At 39.8% G+C, this 26,839-nt stretch overlaps 1 protein-coding gene across 1 annotated transcript; it reads right to left on the reverse strand.

Moving 5' to 3' along the window:
• Positions 1-859: 859 nt before the first annotated feature.
• On the reverse strand, positions 860-26,184 carry ATP4B (ATPase H+/K+ transporting subunit beta). Its single transcript, XM_036753185.1, has 7 exons — positions 26,073-26,184; positions 19,737-19,865; positions 11,605-11,718; positions 10,487-10,686; positions 7,390-7,449; positions 4,377-4,478; positions 860-1,021 (listed from the first exon to the last, which is right to left on the reverse strand). The coding sequence occupies exons 1-7, from the start codon at positions 26,182-26,184 to the stop codon at positions 860-862; spliced, it is 879 nt and encodes a 292-aa protein (XP_036609080.1).
• Between the last annotated feature and the right edge of the window lie 655 nt (positions 26,185-26,839).

Here is a 26,839-nt window from a genome sequence, read left to right on the forward strand (position 1 = left end):
AACCAGGAAGAGAGGAAGGAGAGCCAACGTCAATGTCATGATGGATCCTGCAAGTGTTTGGTTTTGCAAATTTGCTGTCATGGATTAATTACTTGAGGTCTGGGCACCATTCTTTACTGCTTAAAAAAACCCCACATAATATTTGGTTAGTTGAGCACTTACTCTTTAAGTTAATGTTGTATAAGTAATAATTTTTAGTGGTTAATAGTTATATTTTGTAATTCTCCAAAAGTCATTTATCATGGAAACTTAAGTACATCAAAATGAAAGTTGAGTTTTCACATCAGTTCCTTTTTTATAATCCAGATGAAACTTGTAGATGTCCAGTTAAAGAAAACTAAATTCTTGTTACTATAAGAATAACTTGGATATATCTCTTAACATTTCTTATCATTACTAAAAGCAAGAATACAGAATATCTGTTATCACAAGCCATTATTTATGACACATGGTTTTACATTAATCTAATAATCATTAACAATAGAAAAATACATGGAATTTTAGTAGGAAAGTGACTACAAAGATAGAGATGTCAGTTATAACATCCTTCACTAAATGGTTTCTGAGTAAAGGTAGCTGTAATAGATGGGCAAATCTTTACTGTAGCCACAAAGTCTAACCAGTGGAGCCTTGGAAGTATGGATGTCATAGGAAATACCTAATGGTTTTACCCACTTGCCTCTCAGAAATTACCAAGTTGACTTCAGCATTGTTATTAAGAGGAAAAAAAAACTGAAGCCGATTTCATATGGAATAGAAATAAGCAAATCGATGCAAAACAAGCAGCAGTTCATAATTTTATGAATGTTGACCAGCCTTCTTGAAAGAATCTTCACCTGGAGTACGAACAATGCTTGTTTCACTTCTCAATTTTAAGCTTGAACTCCACTTTTCCTTCATATGGGTCATGAGGATTGTCGAAACTTACGTTCTCTGCGATGATTTTACACACTATGATAACTTCTTTATTCTTGGGAATGTTGAGGAATTTTGCTGCTACCAGTGGGTTGCTGTAGTGGGGCTGAAGGGAAGCATAAGATAAATAAGTAGTTTTAGGTTTCCTGCATTGCTTTTGGTTTTGTTTAAGCAACAAATGTAAGGAAAGTGAACGTGAAACGTGATTTTACTGGAGTTGGTATTGGAAACAATCACCGTGCAGGAAGATCATGTCATGTCCCCCAACAAAACTGAGTACCCTAGTGAGAGGCCATGCTGCAGACATCTAACCCTTCTCAGGGTTATTTTAGCAGCATTCACTCTTCATATCTACTGGAGGGAAGTACATGCAGGAACAAATTAGGTGTAGTCCATTTGAGATAAGTATACTCAAAGCAAGATTGAGAAAGTGGGCGACTGGTTTCCGAAAGTGTGTTATCCCCTTTTCATTAAAAGAAAGAATAGATCATATCTCTCCTTAAACAAGGAAAGGAATGATTTAGGATTTCATGGTGAGATCAGTAGGGAAATACTGGGTTCCCTGATAGGCAAAGGTTAGCATTAAATAATGCCTTTCATTTTTCTACATGTATTTTTTTTTACCTGACATCAGTAGTTAATAATTCACTTCCTCAAATATTTATTAACTACCGATTATCTACTGAAGACTGCACCTAAGTACTAGGAAGAGATAGAAGGTAAGATTGCTGTGCTGAAGAGGTTCCAATCTACTCTGGAGAGAATGACACATATAATAAAGCATAGTACATTATATAAGTGTACCAGAGATCCCTGCCCTCAAAGAGCTTACAGTTTAGTCTGGAGGAAAAGATAGATGAATAAGGTGGGAAATGGGAAAAGTTATGGTGCTTTGGGATATTTTATAGAGAATGTGGCATTTGAATTGGGTTCTAAAGAGTTAAGTGGGAATATGAGAAAGAGAAGGGAAGGACATTTCAAATATGGAAGACAATCAGAAGTATCTCTGCATTGCATGGAATTCAGGGACCAGAGTGGTTTAGTTTTGTTATAAAGTAGTCAAGCTTGGCTAGGTGGGAGATGTGAAACAAGCCTAGAAAGGTAGAGAAGTACGAGACTGGGGACACAAAGAAATTGGAATTTGGTTCATTGAGGAATAGGGAGCAGCTAAATTTGTACAAGGTGTATGACTAAGGAAAGCCCCTCATTGCTCTGAAGGCGGAGGCAAGGTGAAAACCTGTTGAGGAGGGTAATATAATGGTCTGGATGAGTGACAAGGAGGGCCTTACTGGGAGAGTGGTACTGGGAATAGAAAGGACCGCAGATGTCAGGGGTATTTCAGAGGTAGAATCAGCAGGATCTGGTTACTGAATGTGAGGGTGAGGATATAACCAAACAACACCAAAGTTTCAAACCTGGGCCACTGGTAAATAAGTGGTACGTCACAAGAAGTACATTTAGGAAGGCTATGTTTAATTGTGGACATGTTAGGTGTGCTGCAGTGGAAAGATAGAACATCTAAGCAGAAACAGACCATGAGCAACTGGACACTCAGGTTGCAGGTGACAGGGTCAGGCCTTGAGCAGATCGTAAGCAAAGATTTTTGAAGCCATAAAATTGAGATTTCAAAGGTAGAGTATTGTAAGCATAGTAGAGACTCAAGTATAAAACCCCATGGAGATCCACCTTAAGATGGCAAGAAGTCGATGGACAAGACACTGGTTAGAGAGAATAGAATCAGGAGTGTGTCACATGGGCCTGAAGCTAGAAAAGGAGAGTATAAACAAGGAAGTGGTGTTACAATAAGACTTCATTAGAACCTAGAGAGCAATTTCAATGAGTAATAATAGGTGTAAAATTTGAGGAGGAAATGAGTTGTAATGAAGATGTCCAGGGTAGGCAACTTTTTCAGTCGTTGATAAGGGGATGGGGTAGATGAGAAATGAAAATGCACCTTGCTCCTGTCTAAATTTTTTAGAGTTGAGAGGATTTGTTGTAGACCAGAATATTGTATTGTCAAACTGTTGGTATGTTTAAAAAAAATTGCTGAATCACCTATTTTTTTCTTTTTTTGTTTGCTAGAGAGGCCTATTGAGAGAAAGGGAGAAGATATAGTCAGATATGAAGGTGATGTAAATATAAAATTGAGATATTTTTAAAAATCAGGAGAAGGCATGTTTAGAATCTCATTAACCCAAACATATTTGTAGAAAAATGGGGAGGACCCAGAGGTTGAAGATACCCAAGAGTGAAGAAATTAATGCTTGGAACAAAGTGCAGAGGAAGGTAGGAAAGGATGGGATGAAGGGCCCAGTTAAGAAATTAGTGTTAGTTTTGGTGTAGGTGCCTCTTACTCTACGGCCAGAGAGGAGGAAGAGAGTTGATACTGCTGTGAAGTTTTGAGGAGTTGTGTGTTATGTTTGTCCTTTCTCGAAGAGGTCCATGATGACATGACTTGCAGTTGACTTTGATTTGAGTGAGGGAGGGCTGTGCAAGGTCACTGGCCTCGCTTTCTCCTCCAAGAGCCATCTGGGTCCAGTGGCCTGATATTCACCAGGACTACTGGAGATGGCCCAGGATCTCAGGATGCAGTGGGACACCCTGGCCCTTTCAAGCTAAAGTCTTTTCAGGTTCTCAATTTGAGTGAGGTAAAGTCCATTCAGTGAATAGGAAGTTAATTAAGGGTTGGCCCCTTCAATCAAAAACTCAAAAAAAAAAAAAAAAAACAAACTGGGAGGGGAAGACCCTCAGGGTTCCTTGCCAAAAGAGAAACAGTTACTATTTAGTACTTACATTCACTCTGTGCTAGGAGGGCCGGGACCTATTGTCCAATTTTATGAGATCCAGAGTGAAGTGGGTTTAAGGCTTGATTTTTGAGAAAGAAATCTAGCCGGGAACTCAAGGTTGTTGGAGAAGCTCTTTTCAGTGAAATAAGAGGCTAAGTCATTTGTTAAGTATGGAGGTGCAGTTGAACACTTGACTAGAGAAGTTTGGTAGCATTCACTGGAGAATGCCAATAAGAATAGGACACACGAGTGAGTACATAAAGGAGCTGTATGTCATCAGTGTAAGAAATTTCCTTCTGGGCAGCTAGAAAAAAGAGCACGGCCGCTGGAGTCAGGAGGACCAGAGTTCAAATGTGGCCTCAGACGCTTGACACATACAAGCTGTTTGACCTTGGGGAAGTCACTTAACCCCCATTGCCTTGTCTTCCCCCCTCCCCAAAAAAAAGAAGAAAGAAATTCCTTCATAAACACAGATCCTTAACAAGCCTATAGTTGGTAGCCTTAGTTGCCCAAAGCCAGAGACTTGCCTATGACCTCATAGCTAGCAAATGCCAGGGATGATTCTAACTGAAGCTTTCCTTACTCCAAGGCCAGAGCTTCATCTGCTATGTCAGCTGCCTCTCTAAGAATTCAGTGATGTCAGGATGATAGAAAAGTAGGAATTGAAAAATATACCTGTGCTTTTTTCCCATAATAAGGGAAGTAGTGTAGACTAAAAGTACCATTGGATGGGTAGTAGTCCACTTCCAGAGGTTTGACGTCTTTGTGGTCCTCTTCCTAAGAGCAAGAAATAAACTTTTAATCCAATTACTTTGAGAAGTAGCAAGTTGCTTATTTATGAGTTTTATGGTATAGCTTATCAGATAAGCGATAATAGAAATATCGAGCCATTCCTGTAAACTATTTAATCCTTATAATCACCTTGGCCTGTGGAATATAATTGTAAGCAACAGTGCTGAGAGCACATTCCTGAATAAATTGCCTGAAGAGAACTTCTATTTCCTGAGGTATAGACAAGTCAAAATATGTTCATAAGCGCAGAAATTGTTTGTTTTTCCACATTTAGGAATAAGAACTACATGTGTTTTGTTGCTATATGGGAGACCAAGTTGCGATAAAATTTCCTTTTCACACCTTTTTCAGAATTCATTGATAACTACCTGATTTGTTTTTGTTTTCGCTTTTTTTAACCGGACCAACAAATTGTCTTGTATTAGATCTTCAGTTTGGAGGGGGAAAAGATATTTTATATGATACCTACTGAAATCCAGAGGCTCTATAGCTGAGCATTTATTTTTTGATACTTCGTTTTCAACTAATATACAAATTGGATAGGTATGTTTAAACAGTTAACACAAAAACCCTATTTTTAGTTTGAGAAGGAATGTTCCAAGTCTTTTTAAAAAGCTAGCAGATGAGGTTCTGATGGAACTAAATATGAATATATTATTGACTCTCTTAATATTATATTCTATATGTTTACTGATGTTAAGTTGGTAATGCGTGGTAACTATTGGTAATGTGAATTCAACTAAACTTCATTTTCATAATCATTCAAAAATTAAGCACTATCTAGCAAGGAATATGCCAAGTTTAGTATATTAACATATTAATATTACATTAATAATAATGTTATAATTGTATGATACCACACAATTTTGACATATAACGATGTTATGTATTAATATTAACAGTGTATTCAACAAAAATGAAATAGTGCCTGCTCTCAAGGTGCTTCCATTCTAAAGCAGAGAAACAACATGAACGTATAACTATATACAAAATGAATTATGATATCGTTTTACGAGGAAGCAAAACTGCCTAGGTTCTTCATTATAATTGTCACCAAACATTTTGAGTATTCCTCTCTAAGTGATGCTATCTATGCTGGATACATTTGTTAAACAAGGTTTCTGCCGTCATTGTTTGTAGATTTTTTTTTCTTTTACTGATGTATCTTGAAATTATATATTGTTATTTTAAAAATTGCTTTATTAAGCAAAAGGATAGTCACAGGAAATGTGAAGTTATCATGAATTTGATTCTCTAATAGCATAAACACATTTAAAATTGTCAGGGAAACGAATTCCTAGTAGCTCCTTTTTTTCCTTTTTTGAAATTACTTCTTGTCTGAAAGACATGACTCAAATTGTAGATTTTCAGATTTGGAAGAGACCTCACTAATCATCTTGTCCAAACCTAACCTATACATCTCTTAGCAAATGGTCATGCAACCTTTACTTGGTGTCTAATAAATGCTTATGGAATTGAAATATATAACACCCTGAAAACTTACAAAAATAAAATAAAATACAGAATACCTTGCTTCTTGAGGCAGCCTGTCCCCCCTTTTATGGGTAAGGAAACAGGCCCGGAAACAGTAAACTATTTACTCAAGGTCAAACAAGGTAGTAAGTGACAGCCTCACAATTTGAATCCAGGACCTCCTAACCCTTAATTCAGTGAACTTGCTACCACACTGTATTGCCTCTGGGTTTTGAACAGCTTTCATTATTCAGAGGTTTTTCTGTTTAAGTCAGATTGAAACACATCTCACTAGAACGCCCATTTGCTGCTCTCTCTCATTGTTCTTCAGTCTAGAGCCAATCAAAACAAGTCTAATCCTTCTTGTACAAGACATCCTAATAAATGGCCGACAGTGGCTATCTACACCCAGCCTGCCCCCCAAGCCTTTCCTTCTCCAGGTAAAGCATCCTTTATTAAGGTTGTTGTCTTTTTAATCAGCAAAAATATGCTTTCTCTCCCACTCCCCAATCCCCAATTAAGAAGATAAAACCCCTGTTACAAACATGTATAGTCAAGCAGAACAAGTTCTGTAATTGGTTGTGCGTAATTGGTTGTGCGTGACTCCACATGTTTATCTATGTATGTATACACCCATATACATATATACACACATATGTCTCAATCGACACTCTTACATCCTCCACCTCTCTATCGGGAGGTGAGTAGCATGTTTCATCCTGAGTCCTTTGGAATCATGGTTAATAATTAGGCTGATCAGAGTTCATAAGTTCTTCAAAGTTTTTTGTCTTTATGATATTGTTTTTATTGTATAAATTGTCCTGTTCTGCTCACTTCACTCTGTCTCATTATATAGGTCTTCACGGGTTTCTCCAGAATCGTTGCTTTCATCATTTCGTACAGCACAATAGTATTCTCTGACATTCATACACCACAACTTGTTCAGCTATTCCCCAGTTGATAGGCGCCTTACCAGTTTCCAATTCTTCGCCAGCACAATAAAGATTGCTTTAAATATTTTTGTACATCTTGTTTTCCTTAGGACTAATCCCTCCCCAGGTAAAGCCCCCTTGGTTATTTTAGATCCTCACGGCATAGGTTCCAGCCCTCTCACTACCCTTGCCATCCTTTTAACATACTCCAGTTCATTAATAGTTTTCCTAAAATATGGCATCCAGATGTGAATGTACAGTTGTCCTCATGCGGTTTGTCTAGGGCTATCAACTCTTGTTTTCAACAGTGTTTTGATTAATGTAACCATTGGTCTCATTATCGTCATATTATTCCTCTAGTTACGCTGTTCACTCATCAAGCTTGTATCATCAATCAGAAAGAATGTATTAAATATCTACGGTTTGCCAGGTTTTGTGTTACACACTGGTTATCATAGAAATAGGTCTGGAATAGGAAGAGTCAGACTTACTAGAAACGTGCAGTCCACTCTGGGAGCAGTATTATTGTTGCTAGGGAGAAAATTGACAATCTGGGAAAGAAAAGGACATTTCTGTTAAACACACTGAAAATAAACTACTTATTTTTTCTTAATTTATTAGTTTTATTTCTTCATATGTATTTTTTTTAAAAATTAATCAGTCCTCACTATCCTTTCCTCATTGAGCACCACATTTTAAAAAACACAAGAGATTTTAAAGTCCCAGAACAGATAGCTGAATAACACGGCCAAACAAAATCTTACGTCGGCCGTGTCCAAAAGCGTTTGTCTCTTGCATTTTAAATCCATCTCCTTTCTGTTTAGAGGTGAGCGGTGTGTTTCATTTTCATTGTAATGGATGTGTGTTTTATGTTTACATCGATCGCAGTTCTAAAGTCTTTCAAAGTTGTTTTTCTGTATAGTGTTATCATTGTGTAGATTGTTCTCCTACTTTAATTCTATCTGCTCTGTGCAGCTAGGTGGCTCAGTGATTAGAGTTCTGGGCCTGCAGTCAAGAAAACTCATGTTCTTCAGTTCAAATCTGGCCTCAGACACTTACTAGTTATGTGACCCTGGCCAGGTGGCTTATCCATGTTTGTCTCAGTTTCCTTATCTGTAAAATGAGCTGGAGAAGGAAGCGGCAAACCACTCCAGTACGTTTACCAAGAAAACCTCAAATAAGGTCATGAATGGTTGGACAGGACTGAAACAACTGAACAACAGCCCATAAAGGTCTTCCCAGTTTCCTCTGAAATTGTCCATTTCATCATTTCTTACGGCACAATAACATTCCATTACATTCATATACCACGATTGTTTAGCCCTTTCCCAATGGGAGGACTCCTTCCTTTCCCCACTTAATTCCAATTTTCGACTGCCATCAGGAGAGATGCTATAAGTATTTTTGTACATATAGATCCTGTTTTTCTTTCTTTAATTTCTTTGAGGTAGAAGGCTGATAGTGGTACAGATGGGTCATAGATATACATGGTTTAGTAAGAAAGTAAGCTTTTTTTTTGTGCATCCAAAAAGTGAATGTGGCCATTTCTACATTTATATGAAAGAAATTCCTATTTTAAAAGTCATTTTACTTATAAGGGGGGAAACCCCTCTAACTTGGTTCTGTGAAGAGGCTTTAAATATATAATATTTCCATATTCGTGTGTTTTATGTTGGAATTGTTGGGTTTCACCAACTTATTTACATGTTGTTTGTGATGACTAATCTTGTTTTGTTTTTAAATTCTGAACTTCACAAAGACCATAGCAATGATTAATTAATTCCACTTTTGTTGAATGATTTATTTCCAGATAATGAATTAATGAATAACTCCCAAACCTACCTTCAATGGTTAATGGAAAATGGACTTAGCCAAGTATTGCTGGTCCTTAAAAACTCTGAATAGGAATCCCAACTGTCCCTTCCCTACACACACTTCCCACTGCTCTGGCCAAAGCAGCCAACTTGCCATTTCTTGATGACATAGATTTTCCTACACCTTTGCTTTTCCTCATTCCCCAAATACTCCTCATTCCCTGCCTCAATCCAAAATTCCACATATTGGAACTCTAACTATCCTTCAGGGCCCAGCTCAAATCCTTAGCTTTCATGAAGCTTTTCTTGATCACCCTAGGAGGAAATGACCCATTCTTTTTTTAGCCTGTATTGCCCATCCCACTTGTACACATTTAACCTTCCCATCAGGAGGCTTTGTGTGTGGTGTAGCAGCAAGCTTCCACAAGTCTCTGAACTTATGAGTTTTATCATATTCTGACATAATCAAAGACCACCAAATGTTAGTGCTGGAAGAGACCTTAGATCATTGAGACCAATTTTCTTTTGATGGGCCCAGGTATTGTTTTTTGGTTTCTTTGTAAAAACGAGTTGGATTTGGTAAATTTCCAGGGGCTTTTCCAGCTCCAAAAATCTCTGCTTTTTTGATTCTGTAGCCTTTGCATCACTATTCACATGCATTATATTCTCAATTAGATCTTAAATTCCCAAAAGGAAAGAAAAATGTTGAACTTGGAATCAGGAGATGGGTTCACATCTTAGACTCTGACACTTGTGTGTAAAATACTTGATTTCATGTCACCTTGGTTTTCTCAGCTGTAAATGGGAGTGCCTGATTCATGCACCGCTTCCTACTCCTGGGTTGTTAGGAGGAAAGTGATTTATAAACCTTAAAGCACAGTTTAAATGTGCTTCCCCGGCCTCAGTTTCTTTATAAACTGAGAGGGCTTGAACCAAAGATCTGTAAAGTTCCTTAACCTATGACATTTGATTGTCTGTAATTGTTATTCAGTCATTTGCAATCATGTCCCACTGACTCATGACCCCATTTGAAATTTTCTTTTTTGGGGGGAGAGGGGAGAGGTTGGGTTTGGTTTTTTTTTTTTTTTTGAAATTTTCTTAGTAAAGATACTGGAGTGGTTTGCCATTTCCTTCTTCAGCTCATTTTACAATTGGGGAAACTGAGGCAAATAGGGTTAAGCAACTTGTCCATGATCACACAGCTCCTGTCTGAGTTCAGATTTGAACTGAGGAAGATGAGTCTTCCTGACTCCAGACCCAGCACTTTATCCACAGTGTCACCTAGCTGCCTATTATTATGTCTTATAAAACTTATTTGTATCCTCCACGAAGTTCCACAAATTTGTTGGGTGTATAATGGTACATCACATATTTATATGTGTGTTATGTCTATATAAACACAAGTAAGGTAAGGACATACATACCTTTTAAACTTTCTATGCTAGCATTTTGTGCAATGGTTTTATAGGGGTCTGAACATATATTTTCTTTATGAAATCATGGTTCTGAGAAGTTTTCCATCTGTAGTGTCTAACAGTGTCGACCACAGCGCCATGCACGTGATGGGCCCAGGATAATCATTTGTCCATTTTGTTCGCTTGTAGCAAAGGCATGAAAGAGTAATGTGGGAGGCAGGATCTTCCTGAACTGAATATGCTTTAACCTGGGGATAGGTTAAGTATAAGGATTCCTATCATTCCACGACCTACCCTGTCTAAAGGAAGAAATTATACTTGAAGTCTTAGCACCAGCCTTTTGGAAACTCGATACTTACCCTATTCATTTTAATGATGAAACATGGTTTTCCCTCCTCAAATCCAAAATTAGGATCTGTCAGGCCTGAGCAATTTTGAAGCATATCTGTTGTGAACTTGCAGGAAAACTTGGTGTGGTTTGGAGCATGAAATTCTTTCTGAATGAAGTACTGCCCGGATGAGCAGTTTATGTTTTCCTCTTGTGCGGCCGGAGAGTAAGCTGGGGTAGGATGACAGTTTGGCAAACAATGAATTTTCACCAGCCTTGGCACTGGTGGAATGAACCTCCTTGCTTATTTGTGTTATAGCCATCCTCTCAATTTACTACTTAGAAGTTCCTGTTTTAGCTCACTCACTGAGGAGGAAGGATTTTCAATCAGAAAGAAATTAAATTTCACACAATGTTAAATTGCCCTTGAGAACCTCACAACAGAGATTTCCTTTAAAATTAAAAAAAAATTTGTTATTTGTTCCACATACCTGTGAGGTCACAGGTCCAGACCCAAAACGAGGGGAAAGAGCAAATCCATTTAAAGACAAGTCAAGTCATAGTAGAATATGACTTGGATTTCACCAAATCTATTCTTCTCAACTGCCCAAAGAGCTTCCAATTCTGATGTCCCATAGCCTCACGAGGTCCTGAGAGGTTGTGTGAGACCCCCTTTCATGAGTAGAGGAATTTGCCCAAAGCCACAAGGCAAGTCATTGAAAGATCTGAGACATCGATACAGGTCGATGTGTAGACACAGACATGGACATAGAGAGCTATGTCTACACGTGCAAAGCAAATGAAGCATTATCTGTATAATCCAGGCCAAAAAAATCCTCCCAACTGTTGCCTAAAATATCCTGATATTAGGATGATTCCAGGGGAGAAAAATTAAATGCTTCAATGTTTTACATGGACATGTGAAGTCCTGGTTTAGAGAGATGAGGTGGTAGAGAGGATAGAGCACCAGACTTGGGTTTGAATTCCTCCTGAGGCAATCTATGGTCTTTGTGCTAGTGACCAAGAGATTTGTCCTCCCAACTTGTTTTCCTCAAGTGGGGATAATAATATATGTGATATAAACTCGGTTTCTTTGTTATTTTCTCATTTGGAAAGTCAAAGTGAAACAAAAAAAAAGTTTGACTTTACCTGACAAAAACTTGTGAAGTGTCTGGGTAAGATCTTTCCAGGAAGAATTATCAGAAACATTGTAGAAGATTTGTAGACCTCTGTCACCATAAACGTCCGGCCTTAATGTTACCCCTGAGGGAGAAAAGAAAATGCTCGACGTGTTTGTCTTCTTAAGACACGGGCTCAGTGATCTCAGTCTACACTGGCACACCAGGGAGAAATGGGAAGCAGCGGTGTATTTAGCTTCTTGATGGGGATACATCACACGGGTCGTTTTGTCCCAAAGTTATGCAGTAAGCATCTGGGAGAGCTGGAATAAAAACCTCAGCACCCCCTGAGCAGACCCCTGTGCTGCCTGTACACCAGGCTTCCTCTCTTCAAACGTTTCAGGGGATTTAATTAGATCTAAAGACAGTTTGTCTGAATGTGGCCACAACCTGATTGAAACGCAATGCTTACTTCTTAAAACACAATATAAATGGGAGTCGTTAGAATATATCATATGACTCATTGCCATCCCCAAGGAGCTAGGTGGCACAGTAACACTTGGACTCAGGAAGAGCTGAGTTCAGGTCTCAGATCAAAATCAGATTTTGATTCAGACACTTACTAGTTGTGTGACCCTGGGTGAGTCACATAACCTCTCTGTCTCGGTTTTGTCATCTGTAAGATGGGAGTTATACTGGCACCCACTTCTCAGGGTTGTTGTGAGGAACAAATAGGACAATATGTAAAGTGCTTTACGTATCTTAAAGGAGCATACACATGCTAGTGGTTATTAACATCAAAGTCATCATTTAATATCACAGTGACCAGGAGGTGTATGGAGATGGGCTGGTTGGTTGGAGATAAATACAGCTTGAAATAGGTGTTTAGCTGGTTCTGGGCCTGAGGTAGGTTCATCTCTTAAAGAACACCTGTGAGAGAGGCCCTTAAGTGTGGTAAAACCTTCACCACTGTTTCAATTTGGCCGCTGTCTCTGGAGTATCTCTTTTCTCCTAACCCTGGTCCCCACTTCTTATCTTAATCTACTATGGATTAGTAATCCGATTTGCAAGAGTAGCAGAGGTGGCATTGAGGAAGGAGGGAATTCCTTCTAATTCACTAATAATTCACTCCTAAGTGATACTGTTTTTGTTGTGCAGATATTTCAATCATGTCTGACTTTTTTTTTTTTGGACCACATTTGTGGATTTCTTGGCAAAGATACTGGAGTGGTTTGCTATTTCCTTCTCCAGTTCATTTTACAGATGAGGAAATTGAGGCAAACAGGGTGAGGTGACTTGCCCAGGGTCACACAGCTAGCAAGTGTCCAAGGCTGGATTTGAACTCAGGAAGATGAGTACTCTTGACTCCAGGCCAACCACTCCTTCTACTGGTCCACCTTGATGCCCCCTAAGTGACAGACTTGGTGGACTTAAATTCAGGCAGATCTGACTTTGAATCCTACTTTAGGGAAATCCTAAGTGTGTGACCCTGGGAAAGTCACTTAATCATTATTCCTAATAAATGCAAGAAGCATTTCTTAAGCATCTACCACATGCTGAGTACTGTGATAGGAGCAGGTAAATATGATGACAAAAAGAAAACAATCCTGGCTCTCAGTAATAAAAATGGCAAATATTGATGTAGTGTTTTAATGTTTGCGAAGTGTTCTGTGTATAGTGCCTTATAATCATTTGGAGTAGGTGCAGCCATTATCCCTGTTTTACAGATAATGCCTCGTGCCTCAGTTTCCTCATCTGCAAAATGGAGGCAGAGGGAACTAAAAGGATTCTAAGCCCCTTCCAGCTCTAAATCTATGATCCTAGTACTTGGCCTCAGTTGCATAGTGTCTGAGGCAACAATTAAATCAGGTTTTCCTGGCTTCACGCCCAATACTATCTGCCATATTGATGAGGGTACAGTCTCTGGGAACCCCCTAGAACTCTCCTTGAATCTTCCCACTTGATCTGGCCTTGGCCTGAGGCTATAACCTTACATAATCATTAGGCCCAAATCTCTACCTAGCCTTGCCCTTTATTGTCCAGCTACTTCCCACCCTAAACCCCTCCTCTAGTCACCCCAGACTACCCCTCAATCCTTCCCACAGTCTCTCTGTATATAATCTCCATCTTGCCTCCACGAAAGCCCTCAGACTCAATCTGGCCCTCTGGTGAAAACAGGTGTCGCAAAGGGTGGGATTTCTTAAGACAACCCATTATGGGGAATCCTTAATAAACTTTTGACTTTTTCCTTGCCTGAGGAGGCTTGGGTCTAATTCATTTGGCAGGACCCGGCCTGTCGGTATTTTGGGGTCTCGAACACCCCTCAACCCCAAAGCTCATCACTTGTTAGTCTTTGACCTTCCAGATTCCTCCCTCCCCTTTGGCAATAAACCTAGGTAGTGGAAGGAATATTGGCCTGGCTCTTGAGACACAGGTTGTCTGAGTTTTGTTTTGTTTTAACATGGAATAAATAACATTAATAACTAGCATTTACACAGGGCTTTAAGATTTGCAAAGTACATATATACATAACTTTATCTTTTTTGTTCCTCACAACAACTCTGGAAAGTGGGTGCCACTGTTTTCCTGATTTTCCAGCTGAAGAAATTGAAGAACAGAGTTAATTAAGTAACTCTTCCAGAGTCACAGTTAGGAATTGTCTGAGGGAAGATTTGAACTCAAGATTTGCCTAGGTCCACTTTGTTACCTAGAAGCCCAAATGGATAAATTCCTATTTTTTTTTAAGTTTCCTACTTTGTAAAAGAAAAGCAATGGTATGTAGCCCTCTTTCACCATAAAAAGTATTGAGAGAATAAATTAAATGATAGGTTTTTAAGTTTGTTTGGAATTGAGATAAAATAGGCCATTTGATGACATGAAATCAGAGAAATGCAAATCAAAAATAACAGGTTTCACCTCATACTCATCAAAATTGGCCAAGATGACAGAAGATGGGACTAGTTAATGTTGGAGGAACTGTTTGATGTGTTGTTGACAGAGCCATATATTGGTCCGAACGTTTCTGAAAATTTGGAATTGTGTGTGTGTGTGTGTGTGTGTGTGTGTGCATGCACGTGATTGTAGGTGCATGTGCATTTGGGGATGGCAGGGGAGAGAAGTGACTAAAATGTTCATACATGGATCTTTTTTCAGTAGCCTTTTCTATAAGTCTTTTCTCCTTTAATGTATCCTTACTGTCCAGTCTCTTCTTTATCCAATTCATCCATCCCATCACTGCCAAAACAAATCTTCTAAAGCTCAAACTGGGCAATACCTTTCCATTGCCTCTAGAATAAAATAGAAATTCCTTACTCTGGCATGTAAAGCCCTTCACAATGTGGTCGCAGGCTGACTTTCCAGATTTATTTCCAATTACTCACCTTCACTTACACCATGTTCTAATGAAACAGACTGACTTGCCCTTCCTTGGTTCAGCATCCCTCTCTCACCTCTCTGGATTCCCCTGCCTTCCTTATGCCTGAAATAAACTTCCACCTCATCTCCACCTTTTAGAATCTCACTTCTTTCAAGACTCAGCTGATATGTGTCCTCCTAATAGTCATCCTTTCATTATTCTCTTAATATTTATTCTTTTCCTCAAATTATCATGTACGTATTGAAATGTTGTATTCCCCACCCATTTCCCACTATAATTTAAGCTCTTTAATAATAATAGGAACTTTCCCCCCTTATCATCCCCAGCTCATAGCACAGGACATTGCACACAGTAGGTACTTAATAAATGCTTGCACTTATTAAGGTATACCATCACGCCAACATAATCACAGATTGTGTGATCATAGGACCACTAGAGCTGGAAAGAGATCCCCGAGGCTATCTACTTCAACCCCCTCATTTTGCAGATGGAGAAACTGAGGCCCAGGGAGGTGAAGCGACTTACCCTAGGGCACACAAGCTGTAAGCATCAAAGATCACATCCTTGAAACATTAGACTGTGAAAGAGCTAATTGGTGACCATAAAGCAGAACAGAATTTGCAAATGATTTTTCCATCGTATCACGTCCCAAAGCCCATGTGACCTTAACCTAGTTACCTCCCTTCTCTGGGCACATCTCTTCATCTAGAAAATGAAATGATGGAAATAGGTAATGTCCAAGAACACTTTCATCTCTGTGTCTTATGACCCTATGAGAACCAAGCAAAGGGCTGTGAAAAGATTGAACAGGGAGGGATGGACAGGTCATTGGAATGGTGGGATGAGAAGGCTGTTTTGGGCATAGTCCCTGGTCTCTCCATTTTGTTCATTAGGTGGCTACTCACTTGCTTTTCAAGTGTGCTTTTCTGCTGTTTAACAAATATTTGATAACTGCCGTATTCATAGACAACATGGTTAGGATTTAGAGTTGATAGAGACTTTGGGGGCGGGGAAGGGAACCTTAGAGAACATCTTGTCCACCCCCTTCTTTTTATAAATGAGGCCCAGAGATGTGTGAGGCGTTGGGTTATTTGTTGGAGATGAAGATGAAAATGGGCGCAACACCTGCCAGGAGTTTATAAAAAAAGTGGGGTTTGGGGGGAGGGGCATAGAATGGGGAGATATAACAGCTACATAAGCATGATACAAAATGGAAGGTCACAGGGGCAAAGGAGAAGCAGCAAGTAGACGTGGACAGAATATTGGACATTGAGTTGGAGGTCCTGGGTTCAAATGCCATCTCTGCTGTTTACTATTGGTTTGGCCTAGCTCCCACCACTGAGTCTCAGTTTCCTTCTCTGTAAAACGGAAGGGTTGGACTAAGTAATCTCTTAGGGCACTTCTCGCAGAGTATGAGGAAACATTGGAGGAGAGCTCAGAGGATCCTAGACCTAGGACTGTAAAGGACCCAGAGATGATCTAGTCCAAGACCCAGAGAGATTGACTTGCCCAATGTCTCACCATTAGTCAGTAGCAGAGCCAAGAGCTGAACTTCTGACTTCAAATCCAATGCCCTTTGCACTAACTGGAGGGGTCACCTTCAGGGGTGAGGGTGTGTGTGTGTGTGTGTGTGTGGAAGGGAGGGGAGGACGTTAAGGGAGGGTTTTTGGAGCCTAGTTCAATTATCTCTATGATAAGTCTATAGATTTGTTTAATAACAAAACTAGCATTTATACAGTGCTTTAAAGCTGTCAAAGAGCTTTACAAATATTAACATATTTTATCTTTAGGTGCTTTTATTATCTTCATTTTTCAGATAACAAAAGCAAACAAGCTAAACGACTTGCCAGGGGTCATAGCTAGTAAGGGTTTGAGGTCACATTTGAACTCTTGTCTTTCTGACTATAGGTCCAACTCTCTTATGTGCTGCACAAACATGATAAAGTACCTTATAATCCGGTGATATGATGCAATAGAATGTACTATAATATAGCATGATAAATGTGTATATATAATATACAGTATAATGCTACTTTTATGAGGTCAAAAATAGTTCTGTGGAATAACAGAAATCGTTTTGGACTATGTAAGTCAGGAACCTGAGTCCCAGCCCCACTCCGTCTTTAACTAGCTGTAATCAGTTGCTATTTCTGGAAAGAACTACCTCTGGTGCTTACCGTGTGACTTCGAGCAAGTCATTTAACCTCACCAGGTCTCAGTTTCCTTACTTGTAATTTGATGGCCTTTGAGGTCACTTTCAACTCTGTAAGTACAGTCTATCATTTAGTTATGCTGGACCTTAGTTTTCTCGTCAGAAAAACGAGGAAATTGGTTCAAATGATCTCCAAAATCTATTCCAACTCAAACAATTCTAAGATTTTCTGTCTCTGTTAACTGAGTTTTGTGGTACCAAGTGAAGCAGCTCTGTGCTGGGGTGGAGGCGGGGAGCAGCTCATAAAATGTACCTAACAACTGACTCTCTATTGTTGGGCAAATGGACCTTGGGACATCCTTGACCCAGGATGAGTCATTGTAAATCCCCTGTTAGCTGATCATGCTGTTAAAATAAAATGTGATTCCAGTGTCCAAAATGGAAGCTTCTATACAAAATTCATTTTTAAAAAAGGCATTATATTTTCTAGAAACTTATAATGACCAAACTTATCTCCAAAGAAGCAGTGGGGGACTATGAGTGTGAAATACTGCATACAATGTCACATATGTTGGTCTGCTTTGGTAAACTGTTGTATTCTCATTTTTATTTTTTTGTTTATGGTTTGCTTTCTGGAAGAGGAAGATAGAAGGACATATTAGGTAACATAGATGACGTAAAAACAATAAGATTTATTTTTAAAAAGATCATATTTGAACCTGCTTTGGAGGCCACAGTCACAGTTATATGGTACCTTGAAAGAACATTTTTTTGTTTTTGTTTTTGTTTTTTTCGGAGGAGAGGAGGCAGGGCAATTGGGGTTAAGTGACTTACCCAAGGTCACACAGCTAAGTAAGGACTCGGGTCCTCCTGACACCAGGGCCAGTACTGTACTCACGGTGCCACCTAGCTGCCCCAAAAGAACATTTTTTTTAAGAGTGTAAGTAGAATTAAAGACAAGCCTCAGAATGGAGTGATTCAGGGAGAATGGAGTATCCTACAGAGCTTCCCTTAGCACTGTGTCCGGCATTTTATTGATGATTTGATGAAGGCATAAATATTATAATATGCAGATGCTACAATGCTGATAGTCTACACAACAAATAAAACAAGCAGGATCCAAAAAAAATTTAATGAGAAATGAGTTAAATCTAGCCTCCTTAAATGGATTTATTGAAGGAAAAAAAAGAGTACAAGCAGATCTAGAACCAAATTATGATTTTTGATCACATTTGTGATTTTGTTGGTCTAAGGAACTCCCCGTGAAGAAGCTCCTTCCAATGCAGACCAGCAACTGCTTTGTAGCCTCTAGTCACAGAGAAGTCCTGGGGCTGAGAAGTTAAATGGTTGACCCAGGACTATACAGTCCCTATATCAAAGGTAGGGCTTGACCTAGGCTTTTAGGTGTCACAGAGTGCTGGGCCTGGGATCTGGGTTCCAATCCAGCCCCAGCTGCTTGCTGTGTCACCATCAGCAAGTCACTTTATCTCTGCCTCAGTTTCCTCATTTGTAAAATGGAGATAGTAGTAGCTCCTACCTCCCAGGGCTATAAGGATAAAATGAGATAACATTTGTAAAGAGCTATATATAAATATATATGCTAGCTATATTTATATTTAGTTTTATAATAATTTTATATTGTAATAGTTATATATAACATTGTATATTATAATTTATTAATTGTCTATAATATATGATATTTATAATAAGTTTATATTCATTTGTATAAATAAATGCTAGCTATTATCATTCCTGACTGAGGCTGGCTCTAACTGACCTCCAGATAGAAATAAATAAATTAATAATCTATACTTTTTTCCTTTTTTTGGACTGGACCTGTTTATCGATTTAGGAAACTCTTTGCCACTGTCGTTCAAAATCTGTTTTCTATCTTATACTCAAGAGATTTGCCTGGAGCACTGTGAGGTTAAGTCAAATACCGAAGATCACTCAGCCAGTATATGTCAATATACTTGAACCCAGGTCCAGGGCCAGCTCTCCACTATGCTGAGCTGCGTGTCACATGTATATGTATTTTAATACACTCATTATAATCCCATGTCCAGATGCTTATGTGGGGCACTTTTTAATGGAAGTCATACAGAGATGAGATCTAATTCCCAGAAGTCCTCAGTAATAAGCAATAAGGTTGATACCTGTCATTGCCAGTTCATCTCCCCCTTTCTAACATCCTTTTGTATTTATACTCTTTGACTTGTTCTCTAGTTGCTTTCCTGGCATTACTCTTTTCTCCCCAGCTAGATTATAAGCTCTTGGAGGATATGAAGCACATAGACTTTCTATTTTCCCTGCTATGCCCAATCTGCTTTTTTTTTTCTTCCATCCAACTCTGCTTAAAATGTGCGCAAGAAGAGATGAGAAGCCAGGAACTGCAGGAGATGAATTAATGGTGCTGGGCACGTAGGTGGTACATTATAAATATTTGACTGACAAATTAATTGATATTCTGGACCTAACTGGACTTGATTGTTTTTTTTCCTAAGGAGGAAAACTCTGGAGGCCAAGCCCTGCTTCTACCATTGGCTTTGCCATGCAGGTAAATATCTGAGGAGTTTAGACATCAGTGTAAATTATATATTTTTAATATTGGGTAGAAGCAAGTCATCATATTTACCTGGTGACTTTAACTGATCTTGGTAGTCTGGTGTATATGGATCTATCGTCTGCATTAAAGAGTAGATGGCGAGGGCAAACAGCCCGCTCATCACCACATAGAACGCCACATAGTAGAGACTAATCCACACTGTGAAGAGAAAAAAAACAAGGTTAAAAATAGCTACCCATATTAATTTGGTCCCTGTTGCTCGGCTAGGCAAGCTATGGAATTAGCCAGGTGAATGTGCTAAAAGCACTTTAGGCTTTATAAAGTTCTTCTTCCACAGCCACCCTAGAAGTGATTAATTCAAGAATTCCACTTTACAGGTGAGGAGATGAAGGCTAAACTGACAGTCATTTATTTAGTAGAGACAGCATCTGAGTCTAACTCTCCTCCCACAGCATCCCAATACTGCCTACCCTGAAGGAGTGTCCTTGAATTTCTTGTTATGTTAACTCAATGACACCTCAAGGGGAGTATAACTTAGAGGAGGTCAAGGTGACATCTATCAATATGACAAGGGGATTTTGATTTCAGCCAGATTAGTTGGGCATCTACCCAGCAACCTTTGGGGTAATCTGAAATGTTTGTACTTTTCCAGGGGAGAGGATGAGAATGGTAAGTGCATAGCACTCTGGAAACTTTGGCATCCTGGAAATTTGCCCAACCTGCTTTATGGACTTCATCCAACTCTGCTTAAAGTGTGAGCAAGAAGGTCTGATGAGCACTCTGATATTTCAAAAGAGGAAATTATATGGGAGGATTTGATTTTCCTGTTTTTTAAAATATGCAGATGAGTAAGTTTGGGAGTGTTTGTTTTTGTTTTTCATTTTCTTGGTTTGTGACTAAATCCTGATCATTTAGTTACCTGGGATGGTTGTCCCCATATCTTAAAATTTTCAAATAAATAAAAAAAATTGTGTTAAAGCAGATATTCTTTTTTTTTCCTCTAAAGAACTGAAGCTTCATGTGGTAGAATATGACTTTCTGTTTGTTATAATTTTCTAGATAAGGTAATAAGGACTCCAAGCTTTTCTTTCCTTCATAAATTGCCATGTGACTGGGAGTAGGCACCAGTCAGTGACTCAGTCTCTCCAATGGCCCACAGCAGCATTAAAGGCCAGGAGCCAAAGAATTAAAGTGTGGGAGGAGGCAAAAGGAGCAGGACCAAGCACCGTATATTTAAAGACTGTGTTTATATTCTGGTTCTACTCCCCTAACTGGCTGGTCAACTCTAGTTATGTCTGGACCTCAGTTTTCTCATCTGTGATGTAGTGATCCAAATACTGACCTGTCTCAGATTATTTATCACACTATGAAAAAAGAACTATAAACCATTTGTAACAGAAATGTTGACCGATGACCATAACAGCACCCCCATTCAGTTAGATTCAGCAAACACTTATTAAAAATCTACCATATGCCAGGCCCCATGCTAGCTAGCCACACAGAGCCAAAAACAAAACTGTCCCTGCACCCTAGGAATTTATGGCTAAAGTGTTGTAATTACTCTGTCCTTCAGATTAATGTGCACAGGTAGACTTTCATATCTTCCTCAAATAAGAAGGTAATTTTCTTGAGGGCAACGAGTCATTTTTGTCTTTCTATGCCAATGCCTTTCACATAGTAGGCAGTTTAATAAATGCTTGTTGATTGATTAAATCTAACCTTTGGTCTTGTGGCCCAAACCCTGTGTTGGCTTTTTGTGTCCAGGGATGCCACTTCCAATTTATTTGTTGGATTGCTACAATTTTTTATGGACAGATGTTGGCCTCCCTCCAAGGACATCTCTCTCAGTTCAGTTACAACAAAGGACTAGGAAAAGGAGAGAATTCTGGTTAATTGAGAGTTAATATCAATTCATAATTGTGAAGGATAAAGGTTAAATGATTCCTCTGATCATAAGGTCATAGATTTATAGCTGGAAGGGATGTTAGAGAAAGAACACTTATTTTATAGATGAAGAACTGAGGCCCAGAATGATTAAGTCCCTTGCCCATGGTTATATAAGAAGTATATGGCAAAATTTGAACCCAAGTCCTTTGCTTCCAAATCAAACTGCCTTTCCCCTGTATGACATTAGCTAGTGATCACAAAACTAGCTTGGGTCTCCTGACCCCCAGGGGACAGGATTTTGCACCGGGGTGCTTTTTCTTGCCATGTAATGAGGTCCACATGGATAATATGCATAACAGTAACACTATAAAGAGAAACAACTTTGAAAGACAAACCATGATTTCAGAGTACTGATAATAAAGCATGCTACTAGCCAACTCCTGACAGGTGATGGACGGACAGAACAGAATAAGGCATACATTTTCAGTCAAAACCAATGTAGGAATTTGTTTTTGCTTGACTATCCACATTTGTTACAAGGGTTTTCTTTTTTCTTTCTTTTTTTCCCCCTAGTTGAGAGGGGTGAAGGAAAAGTGATTATGGAAAAAGTAGCAGAAAGGAAGGGCAGCTAGGTGGTGCAGTGGATAGAGCTCCAGGCCTGGAGTCAGGATGGCCTGAGTTCAAATTTGACCTCAAGACACTTACTAGCTTGACCTGGGCAAGTCACTTAACCCTGTTTGTCTCCATCCTTCATCTGTAAAAACAAGCTGGAGAAGGAAAAATCAAACCACTCCAGTATCTTTGTCAAGAAACCCCAACATGGGATCAGGAAGAGTCAGACATGACTAAATGACTGAATAATAAAAAACAGAAAAGAAGGGAGGGAGAAATGACTGAGCAATTTAAAAAATTCATGGAAGAGACAAGAAGGAAGGCCAGAAAGAGTCACAGGCAAGCAGGACAGCTTTTAAAGTTACGTGCTGTCTATAACCTGTACAGATTGCTTGCTGTCTGGGGAGAGGGAAAGGGAGGGAGAGGAGAAAAATTTGGAACCTATGGAGGTTGAAAATTATCTTTTCATGTAATTGGAAAAAATAAAATACTATTAAAGAAAAAAATATGTGCTGAATTTATTGCATATTTAAAAAGAAAGACTAACTCTACCTAAGAGATTCACAGTTTCGTGTATACTCCTCTTTTACTATACATATAGAAATGTCCATTTTATTGGATATTCGTTAAGTTTAGAAAAAAAATCGAGATCCTACAAAGGTAACTCTGGGAGAGTTACTTAATTTCTCAGTGCTCCAGGAAATTAAGACTATAAATTACACAACCTATATAGGTGAAGGGAGTTTCCTTGTTCAGGTGTTAGTTATACCAATGACATCACAGGTCTAGTCCATAAGCCATTTGGGGGACCTACCTGTTGATCACATTTCTCTCTCTCCCCGAGGCACACTGCTAGTGTGTGTCAGAGATGGCATTTGAAATCAGGTCTTCCTGGTTCTAGGATCAGCTGGCCATCCATAATGCCAAGCTGCCTCTTATACTTGTCTCTCTAAATTACACCAGGAGATAAGACCCTATTCTCTTCAAACCAAGGGATCTGTGTCCTATATCCAAAGAAACATAGCTGTTTTCAGTCATTTTTCAGTCATATTTGACTCCCCTTCACTCCATTTGGGGTTTTCTTGGCAAAGGTACTGGAGTGGTTTGCCATTTCCTTCTCCAGCTCATTTTACAGATGAAGAAACTGAGGTAAACAGGGTTAAACGATGTGCCCAAGGTCACCTAGGCAGTAAGCATGTGAGACCACATTTGAACTCAGGGTCTTCCTGACTCTAAACACTGTACCACTTAACTGCCTAAAGAAATATAAAGATCAAAGGATTACCTATCTGGGGTTAGAAAAGTCTTCCCCCCTTCATGTTATCATGTTTTCTTTTTTACTCAAACAATGGAAAGAATGCTAGGTTTGAAGAGAACCTGGATTCATATTCCAGCTCTACTAAGTACAATCTGTGTCACTTTAAACAAGTCACTTTACTTTTCTAGGCCTCAGTTGCTTTATCTATAAAATGAGGATGTGGCACTAAGTGTCCTCCTAGGATCCCCTCCCAGCCCTGTGCCAGGGCCTGAGTTAGTCAAAGATAAAATTTAAATTGAGTTTTCCTGGGCCACAGATTTGGGAGTCTATGCTCAGGCGGCTTCACCCTGAGAACGTTTCCACCAGACCCATTCAGGTTAGGCCTGCCTGTGGAACACTCAGACAGTTCCAGACCAGCAGCTGGATGTAAGTTTAGGTTCCCATGACTTTTCAACGGGAGTGCCTGACACCTTGAGGTCTCTGTGGGTAGAGGAAGGGCGGCTGGCTAATCAGTTTAACCCTGCATTTTCAGGGGCTGTCTGGTGGTGGCTCTGCCTCTGAGGGTGGAGCGGACAGCTCCTTCTTCCTGGGTAGCTGAGCAGCTGTCTCCAGGGGCTGACCTCAGATCACATCACCCCCGGAACTAATCTGCAAATGGCTGCCAGCTCGTTTAGATGAGCTCAACCCTTCTTTAAATAACAACTCTGGTCAAGAGATAATTCCCTTTTCTCCCCTCTCCTTCCCTCCCCCATCTATCCTGACAAGAGGATGTGGGGTGAAAAGAGGCCAGTGGCTCACTGTGCAAAGGTCACCTAATGTCAGTAAGCTGAGAGAAAATGAAATCATTTTTAAATAAAGGGGGAGACCATTCCCAGATATTTGTGGCAGATATGGCTCTCCCTAATTCCACATTCTCACTGGGATGTGAAAAGATTCTGAGGGATTTGGTTTAGCACAGTGTCATTTGTGTAGGAGGCAGTAAAAATCTGAAAAATTGTTGAATGGAAATTAGGAACCCCATTCTTAAATCATAATTATTATGTGGTCCAAATCCTGTTGCTTAAAGACAGTAGGGTATAGCTCAGGGTTGGAGAACCTGCAGCCTCAAGGCCACATGTGGCCCTCTACGTCCTCAAGTACAGCCCCTTGACTGAATCCAAACTTCACAGAACAAATCCCCTCAGTACAAGGATTTGCTCTGTAAAACTTGGACTCAGTCAAAAGGCCGAACCCAAGGACCTAAAAGGCCACATGTGGCCTCGAGGCTGCAGGTTCCCCATGCCTGTAATGGGTTGGGAGCTAGAATAGGTGAATTTTGGCCGTGTGACCCTGGGCAAATCACTTAACCTCTTGGTGGCCTGGCACCACTTTGCAGAGAAGCTGCTGGCTTGCATTGGTAGCGTTTCTTCATCCACAAATTCCCAATACCAGTGGAATCTTTGGTCCAATTTGTATCTGTCTCCAAATCTTGCCATAAGGCCTTCATGTTAGACTTAGTATGAAGACACATGGAGAGGTAGTATAAATGTGCAACAGAACAGATATTGTTGGACCTACTTCTCATTCTCTTCCCTGTTCCATTTTTTTTGCCCTGCCTGAGGGCAGTTCTAAGGATTTGTAGAAAACCAGTTCTAGGGAGTGAGGGAGAGGGAAGAGTCAAGAATGATTACTGGGCTTTGCATTAAAGAAGGAGATTGGGTTTGGGAGATGATGAGTTCAGTTTTCAATGTGTTTGAGTTGCAGAGACAATTGGCAATGTTATGCAACAGGCAATTAGAAATGTGAAGAGAGAGAGAGAGAGAGAGAGAGAGAGAGAGAGGGAGAGGTCAGGACTGTAGACCTGTAGACACAGGTTTGGGATCCTTCGGCAGAGAAATAATAGATGAAATTATGAAAGTGGATATCACAACGTAGGAAGAGACAAAAAGAGGACCAAGGATGCCACTGGTGGACATGGTGGAAGAAGGGAACCTTGTGAGAGATAGAAGGATCAGCTGTGGGAGAGGAAAATGAAGAAGATGAGTAAAAACTGTCATAGAAGTCAATGAAGATTATATTCAAAAGACAGGGGACGGTCAATAATATTACTTTTAGAGTTTCCTCATTTGGTAGTTCCTGATACCAGTGGAATCATGGTAGAATAATAATCCCAATAAGCTGCTGAAAGATCAAGGATGGGAACTCAGAACTAGCTGGTGGATTTAGCCCTTTGGAGGTCATGGTTTCAGCATAGTAGTGAGGGGGTGGAGGTAGAAGCCATGTTACAAGGAGCCCAAAGGAAATGGGGGACCCGAGTAGTTTATAGACAGAGAGAAAGGAGGCCATGGAGAGACCAGATACATTGTTATTCAAGAGAGAGTGACTAATTACTTTCTACCTTGTCTCTTTTGGTGTTGTTAAGTGTCGTGATGCAGTGGTAAGAGTGCTAGACTGGGAGTCAGAGGGTCTGGGTTTGAATTATGGTTTCTACCACTGTCTGTATGACTATGAACAAGTATTCAATGGCTCTGGCCCTCAGTTTCCTCACCTGTAAAAGGAAGCTTGCACAGCTTTTGTTAGAACACCTTCCTCTTCCTCACCCGTACATAGAATGCCTCCATTAACCCTCCTGGTCTTTGAGGAGAAAACCTGCTGCCAATTGCACATACCCCACTTGGACAAGGTCCTTCCCAGCATCTGCCCTGTGTCCGGATTCCAGCAGTAGTGGCGGAATTCTTCCATCCGTTGACTGCATGTCTTTTTTTCTTGTAAAGCTGCCATTTTCCCCAACCTGAGGAGTTCCCCACTCTGTGAAAATTAATGCCCCAAGAGTCAGAAAAGAAAAGCCCTTTCTTTGATTTATATAGTTTCCTTTTCTGGAGGTCAAAGGAATTGTGGGTAATTTTATTCCACAGAAAACACCCGAAGGGGGTTATCATACCTGCCTCAGCTATCTTCATGGGCAAACACTGGGGACTGGGGACTGCATTCCGGCAGGCAATGGAAGGCTAACCTGCTATCTCATGCCCTTTACCATTCTCCTCAATTCCTCTGCCCACCTACTGTTTGTTATGCCCTTGGCCAGCCTGATCACTTCAATGGTTTCTGGAATGACTAACAAAAAAGTGCTTTTTTTTTCTTTGACTGATGGGGCCATCTGTGGCTCAGGCTTTACTCACTTCTATTCATTGGCTGGATTTAAACAAGAAATAGTTCTTTTTTCTTTCTTGCAGCTGCCGTAAAATCGAGTCCAAAAAGACAGACGTCATTTAAGTTACACTCTCATGTAGCACTTTGTATGTAGGACTTATGTTCCATTTTGTATCATATTGTGTGTGCATCATATTCAGTCCTACGTAGATAGCTCTAGGAGGGCAGGGGCTCTGTGTCAGTCACTTTAGTCTTCCCCCGTTTCTACCGCAGTGTTCTGCCCCTA

The sequence above is a fragment of the Trichosurus vulpecula genome, chromosome 4 (genome assembly GCF_011100635.1).
Source record: "Trichosurus vulpecula isolate mTriVul1 chromosome 4, mTriVul1.pri, whole genome shotgun sequence".
Lineage (NCBI taxonomy): Eukaryota > Metazoa > Chordata > Mammalia > Diprotodontia > Phalangeridae > Trichosurus > Trichosurus vulpecula.